The sequence below is a fragment of the Pristiophorus japonicus genome, chromosome 12 (genome assembly GCF_044704955.1).
Source record: "Pristiophorus japonicus isolate sPriJap1 chromosome 12, sPriJap1.hap1, whole genome shotgun sequence".
NCBI classification, from domain to species: domain Eukaryota; kingdom Metazoa; phylum Chordata; class Chondrichthyes; family Pristiophoridae; genus Pristiophorus; species Pristiophorus japonicus.
Window position 1 is genome coordinate 61416028 of NC_091988.1, and position 13504 is coordinate 61429531.

Here is a 13504-nt window from a genome sequence, read left to right on the forward strand (position 1 = left end):
GCTACAGTACACGGATGACGCTTGCGTCTGCGCACACTGAGGCTGAACTCCAAGTCATAGTCAACATCTTCACTGAGGCGTACGAAAGCATGGACCTGACACAAAACATCTGTAAGACAAAGGTCCTCCACCAACCTGACCCCGCCACACAGCACTGCCCCCCAGTCATCAAGATCCACGCCGTGCGGCAAACCAGACTCCCCACCCACCCTTTCCTTCAATGACTATCTGTCCCACCTGTGACAGAGACTGTAATTCCTGTATTGGACTGTTCAGTCACCTAAGAACTCACTTTTAGAGTGGAAGCAAGTCTCCCTCAATTCCAAGGGACTGCCTATGATGATGATGTGATTGCTTAACAGATGGTACACCATGTATCTTTTGCCTCTACTAAAACAGTGGACAGAGGGATGTCACATGAATGATTGTGTTTGCTAATATTGCCAACAGTATTGTTTTTTTTAAACACCTTGGGGCAAAAAAAAAAGTTGAAAGTGATGTTGGTTTTCTCATATTTTGAATGCAAATAAAGTTGAAGGATTCGTGCTATAAGCTTGAATTGCCTTTACAGGGTTATTAGATGACCGTTTCGATGGATCATCGTACAAACAGAAAGATCACTTTATATCTCTGCTGATCTCTTTCAAAGCTGCTGTAATTTCAGATGTGGAGATAGAACTTAACCGCACAATGTGGATAAATCTGTTTTGCTTTCAATTCGGGCTCAGCAAGCCAATTCACTTTTCCACATTTGTAGAACAGACATACGATACATTGGATGTATTTGCCAAGTGTATTTAACTTGTTGCAAACTGTATATTTTATAAATATTTAAGTAATGAGATACTCCCAAGATCTCTACTGTAACATTAGGAGATTGTTAAGCATTGTAAAGATTAATGATTTCCATTCCACTCTGGTAAAGAATAGCATGGATCAAAAGTCGTACTTCAACAAATTAGATCGTAGCAGTGTAGATCTTGACATTTGATTGCTTGCCTGTAACAACAGGTTCAATTTCTGGGTAATTAACTGACTCGCTGATATCTGTCCAATTGGCCAAATTGGGTGTAACTTCTGTAGCTTTCATCTCCTTCCTGGCTACTGCTTTCAGTGCTCAGGACCTTTTCTGGTCATTGTTAGCAAATGCATGCACTGCTCCTCTGTCATCGCCCATTCCATTCTTGGAACGGTTTCACTTGCACCATATAAGAAGCTTTTTGTTTTTATAACACAAATCTAATTTTACCTTTCCTGGTAAACATGGTTTTGAGGTAGAGGCTAGGGAAACAAAGGAGACCGGCCAGGAAAGAGTTTACTTTATTCATTCAATCAAGTTTTAAATTAGTGCCCAGTGAATGCACTTCATCTGAGTATTACCAGTTATAATTCTCTGCAGAAATAGTCCAACAAATGAAGGTAGTTGGCAAAGAAGTATTTGTATTCGGCTATACATGTTGTACAGTATTTAGAACGCAGAAATTGAGTTTTTGTGACTGGCATATGTCACCTGACAGTATGTAACATCACTGTGTGGACAGTTACAATGCACAGATTGTTCGCATGGAACTGTGACAACCTAGCCACCAGCAGAACTCTTCAGCATCTTCATAGCTTCATCTATATACAAGATTGTTCCTAGCTCTCAAATAAAATTAGCAGTTGAACACTAAAGAGATGAGTAACAATTACTAACCAACGCCATTTCACCCCTGTGCTCGCTGACCTACTTTGGTTCACGGTCCAGCAATGCTTCGATTTTAAAAATTCTCAACCTTGCATTCAAATCGCTCCATGGTCTCGCCCCTTCCTACCTCTGCAACCTCCTCCAGCCCTTCAACTTTCCGAGATCTCTGTGCTCCTCCAATTATGGCCTTTTGTGCAACCCTGAATTCCATTGCTCCACTATTGGTGACCATGCCTTCAGCTGACTGTACCCTAAGATCTGGAATTCCCTCCCTACACCTCACCACCTCTCCTCCTTTAAAGATCGCTTGTACTATGTGGCTCTGTCAAATTGTATCTGACGCTCCTGTGAAGCACCTTGGGATGTTTTACTATGTTAAAGACACTAAATACATGTTTGTTTGCACAGTCATCACTTGCAGTGTGTACAGAAACAATTACAAGGCCTTAGCTCTTCCAGAGAACTGGTGTGATGTTTGAATTAAAGAATCTGTGATTTCCCCGAGTGAAGATGTGAGTTTTCTTTGGGAAGTACTCTTGTATGTCGTCGCCCTCACAATTTTATTAATTTTAAAACAAAAGTTTACTAATAGCTGATGCTCAAAATTATTCTGTAGTAAAAGGAACATAAATGTAGTTATATAAAAATAGAGATCAGAAAAACCATGGAGCTTATTATTTCAATTAAAATTATTTGAACTTATTGGGTCTGCTTTGATTTCACATTTACTTTAAATGGATTAGTGCCTTTGTTCAAATAATGGAACAAGTAATTACATGCTTACAATAGCGCTCAAACCTCAAGGCACATACAGGGTGTGCTGTGTAGGCACATCTAAGTATCAGGTGGGAAGCTGCATCAAGCAGATGGCATTTGTAAGAGCCATTTTTGAACATATATATTTTAAAAGATGGGTTTACTGGAGTATTGCACAATTGAGGGATAGAAATTTTTTTAAAGAATATTTTGTATCATCACCCATTACCTACATATCTGAACACAGGATTACAATTCCTTCTACACAAGATAAAGTGTAGAAGGACCAACAGCTGTAAAGTGGGATTAGGCTGGATAGCTCTTTGTCGGCCAGCAGGACACGATGGACTGAAATGGCCTCCTTCCGTGCTGTAAATTTCTATGAAAGAAAGGAATAAATTGGCAATTTTTGTTTATGTTGTAGCCAGGGCGAGGGATGTTGGTGTTTGGGCATCAAGCAGTTTCCATTTAGGGCACTCGGTGTCAGCATCAAACATTCCCAGGTCCAGTATGTGGCAGTTCTGTTTAAAGCTTATGTCCACAGTTTATGCACATCATTCTGCATCAAGGGTAGATCGACAACCCAGCTGTGCGGCATCTGCCAGACCTCTGTCACCAGCTACTGTGAGGTGCACAAGAGCAGCTCCAGCTTTACTCGAGCTGTGATTTCCTTCCCTCCCTATAAATAACGGCCTCCTTTCTGCTGACTACCTGATTTTGTGGCTATGACGTGGTACAGCTATCTTTTATATTAAAAAAAACACTTTTTTTTTTACCATTGCACACTATCAATTAAATTCATGGTACAACCGCCAGCAGCAGTGTAATGTACACAGTGCCATATTTGTTTTGTCTTAAAACACTCCTGTGCAGCACCTTGGGATGTTTTACTATGTTAAAGGTGCTATATAAATACAAGTTGTTGTTGTTGTTGTTTTGAACATAATGTGCCACTTGGATCTGCATTTTATAATTTAAAAATAATAGAAAATAGGAATTGTTGGATTATACTTTTGGTTGCCCTGCAAGCTGAACAAGAAATCATTTTGAAATGTGCAATTGACCGTGTGTGTAATTCTCTTCTAGAGCAGTTAGTGTTGGGGATGTACAAAGAGCCATCACAGGCGTGGGATAGAGACTACGACCGCTTCATCCTTCCTCTGCTGGAGGACATGCAACCCTGCTACATCCTTTATCGCCTTGACAGCCAGAATGCACAGGGCTACGAATGGCTCTTTATTTCCTGGTCTCCTGATCATTCCCCAGTAAGTTTTACACACTTTATTCAATATAACTAATATTATGAGGTTGGTCAGGCATTGAAAGAGAGGAAGACAGGTTAACAGTTCATGTTGTGACCTTTTATTTGTTTCTATAATTTAAAAAAAAATATCAAAACTGTGTTGAAAGAGTCTACACTGTACCTATGCAGCACCTTTCTGGTGTGAACCAGCTAATATAGGGGCTCTGTTTCAATGTTTCTGAGCCAGGTCACTTGCTGTTTTAGAATATAAGCCTGTCTGAAAATGTTTTACAACAACGCTGTCCCTTTAATAATGTTGATTCTTATTTCCACTTTCCGAAGCTGATCATAAAAATGAAAACTATATATTGAGCAGGGTGGTATTCCATGTCTGCTCATTAATGTTTCACTGCTTGGACTACAAATGAAATCGAAACCTGTTTTTATGCAGTCAAGCTGTCTCTCGGGGAGTATTTTTGATCTATGGAAGTACTTGTAAGTGAACAGGGCACTACACACCTCATTTATTAAAGTTTTCTCTTTATCCCCACCTATAAGATGATAACCCCCCCCCCCCCCCCCAACCATTCAACCAAAAATTCTACGTCCCCAGGGTTCCCAGAGAGAGAAATTCAATTTTGATGCATGTTAACTGTCCCTTAGAGAGTCTAGAAGAGAGACTGTAGTGGGACTGGGCCAGGCGGGTGATTGTACTCCCCGGAATGATTTGCACTACTGTCCCTCCCCATAATTCACCCATATAAGGCAACCCCCCACCAACTTTCAATGCCAGAACAATGCTCTAAATTGACTGTCCCATGCATTGCCACTGCCAAAGAGACCAGAAAACACAGAGCAGTTGGAGTAAGCCAGGCAATTGTACTTTGCCAGAATGGACTGCAGCACCATCTACCACAATGTCTTGCTTTATGGTACACCCCTAAATAGTGATCCAAATGTTTTGTCCCATACCGCTGCCAGAGATTTGGCAGATGACTGTGACTGTGCCAGGCTGGTGCTTGCTCGCCCTGGCATGGGCTACAGTACCATCCACAGCAATAACTCACGTATACGGTAAACTTCCAAATTTCAATGCCCATGAAATGACTTGTATGTGCAGATATACAGGAGTTGCAAGATGTAAAATAAGTTAAAGAAATTGAGCCATGACTCCTTTTACTCCCTTGTTATAAATGCCAAGTTTTTTTTTCTTGTTCATGTGTTCCAAGTAAATTTCCTTCATTTTCAGGAAAGGCTGCATATTAATTTTTATTGCATTTCCTCAATCCTACAGATACTATACTTGTTTTCTGAAAGTAATGATCACACTTTTTTTTTAAGTGTCTGAACTGTAGTGTGGAGTCCGCAAGACAAAAGCTGCATATCAAACAAATGTCAGCAACAGATTTTACACCCTTATCAGTGTGCTGCCGGTTACACTGATGGATGGAGCAGGAAGCTGCTGAACACTAACCAAAGCCTCGTTTCTGCTGAGAAAACAAATTTGGGCTCCAAATTGTACTTAACGATTTGACTAAAGAAAAACTTCTAAAGATAGAATAATGTAATACTTTCAAACTAGAAAATAAAGTAGTAAATGGGAAAAAAATTTTCAGCATGCAGTTTGTTTTCATTCAAGTCCTCAATATCAAATAGTACAGAAATGAATAAAGCTTCATTGTACATTACCCAAGCCACAGAATTGACTTGCAATTCACTGTTATGACTGTATGAAATCCCTTTATTTTCTTTGTTTTCTCCCGGTATGAATTTTGTCAGGCCTTCTGAGGCCATGATGACAGAAGGCAGCCTGCTCCTAGGACTGCCCTGATACAGTAGACATCTCAAAGCGCTGGAAAAGTACCACCAATGCTGCCTCCACAAGATCCTGCAAATCCACTGGGAGGATAAACGCACCAACGTCGTTGTTCTCGCTCAGGCTAACATCCCCAACATCGAAGCACTGACCAAGCTCGACCAGCTCCCTTCGGAGGGCTACATCGTCCCCATGCCCGACACGAGACTCCCAAAGCAAGCGCTCTACTCTGAACTCCTATTGAGGAAACGTTTCAATGACTCCTCAAAGCCTCCTTGATAAAGTGCAACATCCCCACCGTTACCTGGGAATCCCTGGCTTAAGACTGCTCAAAATGGAGGAAGAGCATTCGGGAGGGCGCTGAGCACCTCGAGCTTCATCGCCGAGCGCATGCAGAAATCAAGCGCAGGCAGCGGAAGGAGCCTGCGGCAAACCAGGCTCCCCACCCACCCTTCCTTCAATTACTGTCTGCATCACCTGTGACAGAGACTGTAGGTCTCGTATTGGACTGTACAGTCACCTGAGAACTCACTTTTAGAGTGGAAGCAAGTCTTCCTCGATTTCGAGGGACTGCCTATGATGATACTTCGAAACGCGCGACATACAAGAGCAGACTAGTTCATGGTTTCCTTCACTCAATGGAATTCACTTGGCCTCCTTTCAGTACGTCCCCACAACAGTGAAACTGAGATCACAAAGAGCAGGCACAGACTCAATGGGCCAAATGCTCTCCTTCTGTGCTGTACTGTTCTATGATTCTATCACAAGCTCTCCGGAATCTGGAATCAAGCCTGTGTCCTTCTACTCCAAGTCAGATTTCAACGTAAAATTACAGGCATTCGCCTCACATTGGACCACTTCCATTTTCAGTATCATGGTCAATTAAACTTTTATGTTCCAAATGTGATTTTTTTTTTCCTTTTTTAAAAAAAAAAATTGCTCCAAATATGTTATGGGCATCCAGCCAATTGGATGCACCAAGCTCCATTAAGTGGATTAAAGAGTGTGCTGTAGTATGTTCAGAAAGTAACGCGAGCTGGTTTATCCAAAGCCCTAAATCTGTTTCCTTAGCAATGCTGAAATCCTGTCAGCAGCTTCTTCGCACTTATAATATTTTTCCAACTCTCACTGAAAATATTGAATATCCCAGTTTTTATATTAAGTTGTTTGATGCCCCCTTTTTGTGTTTGGATATGCAGCTTAGTATTCTAATTTTGTACTTTCTATCGTAGATTTACATTTTAAAATGATACAATTAAAGTGATGCTACTGGCAAAACCACTCCCAGATAGATAAACAGTGATTAAGTGCTTAACAATTTTTTAAGCTTCTAGCATGACAGTAAAGTCAGAATTTGCTCTCCAAAATTCATTTGATAGTTGCCTCTGGTAACTTGCAACACAGTGATTTCATAGTCATATAGAATTAAGTTGCTTGTTCTATTGCGCAGCAACTTTTTATAGTTTCTTGTGTTCCTTCAGCCTGTCCCCATGTAGTGGCCACGGTAATGAGGCAAAAACTGCTGCACAGGGTTATGGAAAGTTCAGTCATGGAGGCGAGATATTTTTCTCTGCATGCTGCAACCAAAAAACAGCCCCAGATTAGAAAAAAAAGAAAGACTTGCATTTATATAAACGCCTTTTGCAACCTCAGGACGTCCCAAGCACTTTACAACTAATGAAGTACTTTTGCAGTCACTGTTGTAATATAGGAAATATAGCAGCCACTTTGCACACACCAAGCTCCCACAAACTGATAATCTGTTTATCTTTGTTATTTTGATTGAGGGATAAATATTGACCAGGTCACCGGGGATAATTCCCCTGCTCCTCTTCAAAATAATGCCATGGGATCTACGTCTATCTGAGAGAGCAGACAAGGTCTCCGTTTAACATCTGAAAGATGGTACCTCCGATAGTGCAGAACCCGCTCAGCACGGCACTGGAGTGTCAGCCTAGATTTTTGTGCTCAAGTCTCTAGAGTGGGACTTGAACGCACAACCTTCTGACTCAGATGCGCAAGTTGACCTGTGTCCTTTTAGCTTCTTCTGTTTTTCTTTCATAGATTAAATGTGGCAGGTTCTGGAGTTGGCAGATACAAGTATAGTGGCCTATTGGTTCAGGTACTGGACTTGCAACCCAGATGCCTTGAGTTCAAATTATATCATGGCAAGTTGTGAAATTATATATTTTTTAAATCTGCTTATTTCTGCCCTAGCACCATAAAACCTACCAATTCTCACCAGTCTGTCCTATATATGATTGCAGTGCCACACTCAGGGAAACGCGGGTGGGCAATAAATACTGCCTCGCCGGTATCCCTGAGAATATCTTGAGATATTCAGATCTGAAAGCAAATTCCACTGACTCTTAAGCCTTTGTTGGCACTTAAAGGCAGCATAAGTTTTGGCTTCAGTGCACTGTGGTGGACTGTCTGTTTCCTATTAATGAGACCTCACCCTAACAATGTCTGTATCTGTTGTTGCAAGCATGTGCTTTAAAGAAGCATTGTCACAATGGAAAAGTGCAAGAAGCCTTATGTATTTGCATGTGAAGTATGCACCACTGTTACATTACAGATTGCATTCGATGATTATTTGTTACAAATGATCTGTTACAGTTTACATAAAGGTCAAATTGCAGAAAGTTCCCGCATTAACAGATATATCCTCTGCAGTCTTAAAAAAAATTGAGACATTTTCACAAGAAGTGGTTTCAGGAATTCAGTTAATAGATAGGGGCCCTCGTGGCAAACACTGAAAAGAAATTTCAAGTTTATTGCCCTATTTTTATGAGCATTTTTTCCACCTTTGAGCCCCTCGCACCATTTTCCAACCGACTACTGGTGATGTGACTGTAGATCACAGTGACTCGAATTTTTCCCCCTCTTCCAATTTTAGCTTTCCCTCACTACAGCTCCACGATGGCATGGCTAAAATCAGGAATGTGCCATATGAGGAAATCATAGTTGTAATCCCACATTTTGCCATCATTCTTTGGGCTGGTATATCAGAGCATAATTCAAAGCACCTGCAGTAATCCTTTCAACGGGTAACATTTTCTGCAATATTAGAATCCCTGGCAGATTAGTGTTTCGGTACCATTTTACTGAGTGGCACTTGTTCATGAATAACTACTGCCACCTGCTGACCGGCTCAGTGAACAGGCTGCAATAATCAAAGTATGAGGCAATCAGAAAAGTGTTAGTTAAATAATCACTCCAGTATTGGTCTGGTACTGGTACCTTATTGAAAAGGGGCATTAGCATGTTTACGTGGTGTGTTTTATTTCTTTCTGCACTGCAAAACAATGCTACGTGGTTAAAATCCAATGCATTAGTCACCAATTACCTATTTTATATGTGCACTATATGTAGATCAAATTGCATGCCACTATAATATGTGGTATGTTACTTTAAAGGAGCATTACTTGAAATCATCGTTGAGCCTTAAACTGTGATAAAGATGGAAACTCACTTCTCCAAATTTTATATTTTTTGAATTCATCTTGTATGTTTACCATTGGCGGCCGTGCCTGCAGCTGCCTAGGCTCCAAGCTCTGGCATTCTCTCCCTAAACCTCTTCACCTTTCTCTCCTTCTTTAAGACGCTCCTTAAAACCTACCTCTTTGACCAAGCTTTTTGGTCACCTCTCCTAATATCTCCTTATAGAATCATAGAAATTTACAGCACAGAAGGATGCCATTTTGGCCCATCATTTCCGCGCCGGCCAACAAAGAGCTATCCAGCCTAATCCCACTTTCCAGCTCTTGGTCCATGGCAGGTTACGGCACTTCACGTGCATATCCAAGTACTTTTCAAATGTGGTGAGGGTTTCTGCCTCTACCATCCTTTCAGGCAGAGTTCCAGACCCCCACCATCCTCTGGGTTAAAAACTTTCTCCTTAACTCCACACTAATCCTTCTAGCAATTACTTGAAATCTATGCCCCCTGGTTGTTGACCTCTCTGTTAAGGGAAATAGGTCCTTCCTATGTGGCTCGGTGGCAAATTTTGTTGGATAACGCTGCTGTGAAGCACCTTGGGACATTTTAACTATGTTAAAGGCGCTATATAAATGCAAGTTGTTGTTGTTTGAAATGCAGTGTTTTCCTCAGCTGCGGTAAATTCTGATGTAAAATTGCCTCCTATCTCCATACCAATAACTGCACTTTGGATGTGACGCTGACTCATGCAGTCCAGAAAATGTTCCATGGTCGAGGGGGGGGTGCGTGGGTACAATCTGCGTATCTAATTGCTATCTTGCAATCTCTGCTGCAAACTTGTGTGTGTGTGAATGTCAGGAATAATGTTGGTTCATTGTAATGGTCCAACGGTCCAATACCGAACTCACCGACATTTAATATCCAGGCTCGTACAGGGAGAATAGGCACGTTACCGAACGATCCCGAATTCCTCTACCACACGTACCGCAGCCTACGGGAAGAGAGGTAAAGAGAGACAATTGGAAAAGGAACAGATAATGGATCCAATTAGCATTATTTACAAGGCAGTATCCAACTGAGGGATTCGGATGATGCAATAAACCACAGACTGAATCCCAGGATTAGACTGTTCTTTTAGATTCAATGAGAAATGTCTTTCTTTAGTTTGTGCTGACATCCCTTTTTCAAATATGTATTTTTAAGTCTCAAATTTCATAATATGCTCGCAATGACTTCAATTAGAACTCATTGTGGGGGGGAAAAGTACAAGGGAAACATGTTACTGTTTCAACAAGGCTGAAAATGATTGATTATTGTAATGCAGCATGATATGTGTATGGCTGAAAGCTGTGAGTATTTCACTCACGGAGAATATTTGTTAATTCAAACCTGAGAAAAAAGTACCCATTATTAAATTTGAGATTACTTCGATATCAGGAGCTGAAATTATTTTTCAACCATAAGAGAAATTTGTTTGCAGACGGAACTTTTAAGTAAATCGGCCGTATATGCAAACTGTACATCTGCAGTTTCAGACTTGGAGTGCTCTGCCTATTGTTTAATTAATTTAGTTGTGGTAAAATGGAGCTATAATTAACATTCTTCTGAATAATTTTCTTTCTCTTCACTAAAATATTGTGTGTGTGTGTGTGTGTGGAACTCTCTACCATGGGGAGTGATAGAAGAGAATAGTATAGATGCATTTAAGGGGAGGCTAGACAAGCATATGAGGGAGAAAGGGATAGATGGTTATTCTGAGTTAGATGAGGAAGGACGGAGGAGGCTCGAGTGGAGCATAAACGCTGGCATGGACTGGTTGGGCTGAATGGCCTGTTTCTGTGCTGTATATCCTATATAATATATATTTATGTGTGTGTATTATGTTCAAACAATGATTGTTAATGACATTGAATTGGTTGGGAGGAGCTCCTGAACCCAGCATTATGCTGAAGTTCCATGAACATCAGTATATTTACACAGGGGCCATCAATATTCTTCTTTGAACTGTGTGCTTTAATTTGACCCATTGTTGGGTTCAGTAACTCTTAACCATGATGTAATTTCCATCCGAAGATTTAATGTCATTTTTCTTGAAATTTACAAAAATAAATGAGAACAAAACAAAAGAATGTTAATATAAATGTTCATTCTTAGTTGAATCTTTGCTGAAGCAGGACTGCTGGTGAGAATTCCTAATTAAGGTCAGTCCACAGCACAAGAGATGTGGGCAACAATGGCATAACATTTTTAATGGTGGTTGGCAATCGGTCAGTTTGTTAACATAAGAATTAGGAGCAGGAGTAGGCCATACGGCCCCTCGAGCCTGCTCCGTCATCCAATAAGATCATGGCTGATCTTCGACCTCAGCTCCACTTTCCCGCTCAATCCCCATATCCCTTAATTCCCCCTAGAGTCCAAAAATCTATCAATCTCAGCCTTGAATATACTCAATGATGTAACATCCACAGCCTTTTGGGGTAGAGAATTCCGAAGCTTCACAAGCCTCTGAGTGAAGGAATTCCTCTTCATCTCAGTCTTAAATGGTCGACCCTTATCCTGAGACTATAAGAACATAGGCCATACGGTCCCTTGAGCCTGCTCCACCATTCAAGATCATTGCTGATCTTCGACCTCAACGCCACTTCCCCACCCAATCTACATATCTCTTGATTCCCCTAGAGTCCAAAAATCTATATCTCAGCCTTGAATATACTCAACAATTCAGCATCCACAGCCGTTTTGGTAGAGAATTCCAAAGATTCACAACCCTCTGAGTGAAGAAATTCCTCATCTTAAATGGCTGACCCCTTATTCTGAGACTATGTCCCCTAGTTTTAGACTCTCCAGCTGGAGAAAACAACCTCTCAGCATCTACCCTTACAGTTGCCCTCAGAATCTTTTATGTTTCAATGAGGTCACCTCTCATTTTTCTAAACTCCAGGGAATATAGGCCCAATCTACTCACTCCCCCCTCATAGGACAATTCTCTCATCCCAGGAATCAATGTAGGGAACCTTCATTGCACCGCCTCTAAGACAAGTATATCCTTCCTCAGATAAGGAGACCAAAGTTGTTGAGTTGTATATGTGTAGACGGCAGTTTCAACTCTTCACTTTGTACAATTCTTTATGCTACTGAGAAAATCTGCTTTCCCTGCATCCTGTTCCAAGTTATATACATACTCTAACCTCACCATGTTTTACATAGGTCAGACAAAAGATGCTGTATGCAGCAACTAGAGCCACTGTGAAAAAAGAGTTCGGTGGAGGACACATTAAGGATGAGTTGTTTGGAACAATGAAGGTATCATGATACTGCATTTAAATGGATGAATATTGCACCAAAACAGCAAGATATGATTTATTATCTTTGCACTTTTCATTGAATGGGTAATGTGGAACTTTGAAAAATGTAATGAGCAACATACAAACCTATGCTTCACAACTGACCTTCAATAGTGTATTTAAAATTATAACTGAAGATATTATTTTCCTGGATTTGCTTTTAGTCACCTTGGCTAGAATTCTAAGATTATGTTCTCTTGTTCTGGATTTCGTTTCTAGAGAATAGAATTGTTCCCTCAGTATCTGTCAATTCCCTCCATTATTTTAAACATGTCCATCAGAGCAGCCCTTAAATTCCTCAACTCCAGGTAATGTAAGCCGAGTGTACTCAGTCCCTTCATGCCAGGTATCCTCCTGTAAATCATATATTTTTCGAGGAGCAGCATAGCATAGGCTAAACACAATATTGCAAAAGAGTTCTGACCAGTGCTCTTCATAACTACACCACGATTTTCCTTGCTTTTATGCAACCTTTTCTGATGAAGTGTGGCATGCTATTAACCTCTTTGATTCCTTTTAGCATCTACGAGCTGGCTTTTCATGATTTGTGTACCTGAACCCATAAACCCCTTTGCTCACCTACTCCTCTACCACTTCCCTATTTAAATTATGCTCCCATTTGCTGTTCTTATGTCCATAGTGTACTTCCCCTCACACTGTTACGTTAAACTGCTTTTTGCAATTTTCTGTTGTTTTCACAATTCATTTTATCTCAAACATTGCCTCCTAACCATTTTTCCCTCCATGCCACAAGATTCGAGCACAACTCCAAATTTACTGATCTTTTTTAATACACTCGGATGGAAACCATCTGAACCCAGAGATTTGTCCGGCTTCAATCCTGTAATTTTATCCATTACATTTCTCTGTTTGTATTAATCCCTGTAAGATTTCCCCCTTCACTCATTTCTAGTCTTCCCTCTCGCGCTGGTATTATATCCTCCTCCACTAGACAACTGAAGCAAAAAAACCATGAACACTTCTGCCATCTCTTTATTATTTACTATTGTCAACTTTTTCGTTTACTCCCTTTGTCTTGACTTGCTTATAAAAGCCTTCAATTTGCCCAGATACTATCTGTAAATATTTTTTTATACTCCCTTATGATTGAGTTTTGAAATATAATTTTGTGCCTTATAATTTCTGATGAGCTACACAGGTAGGCTGTATACCTGCAAATTATCTGCATATGAAGACTGTACATGTTAGGAAATAGT

The 13504-nt window shown here is 40.5% G+C and overlaps 1 protein-coding gene across 3 annotated transcripts in view; it reads left to right on the forward strand.

Moving 5' to 3' along the window:
- Positions 1 to 13504, forward strand: part of twf2 (twinfilin-2) — a 139229-nt gene that overhangs the window by 94570 nt on the left and 31155 nt on the right. For all 3 annotated transcript variants that reach the window (XM_070895557.1, XM_070895559.1, XM_070895558.1), the window contains exons 3-4: positions 3530 to 3708; positions 12151 to 12246. In XM_070895557.1, coding sequence (XP_070751658.1) covers positions 3530 to 3708; positions 12151 to 12246 — 275 coding nt within the window. The remainder of the gene's footprint in view (positions 1 to 3529; positions 3709 to 12150; positions 12247 to 13504) is intronic.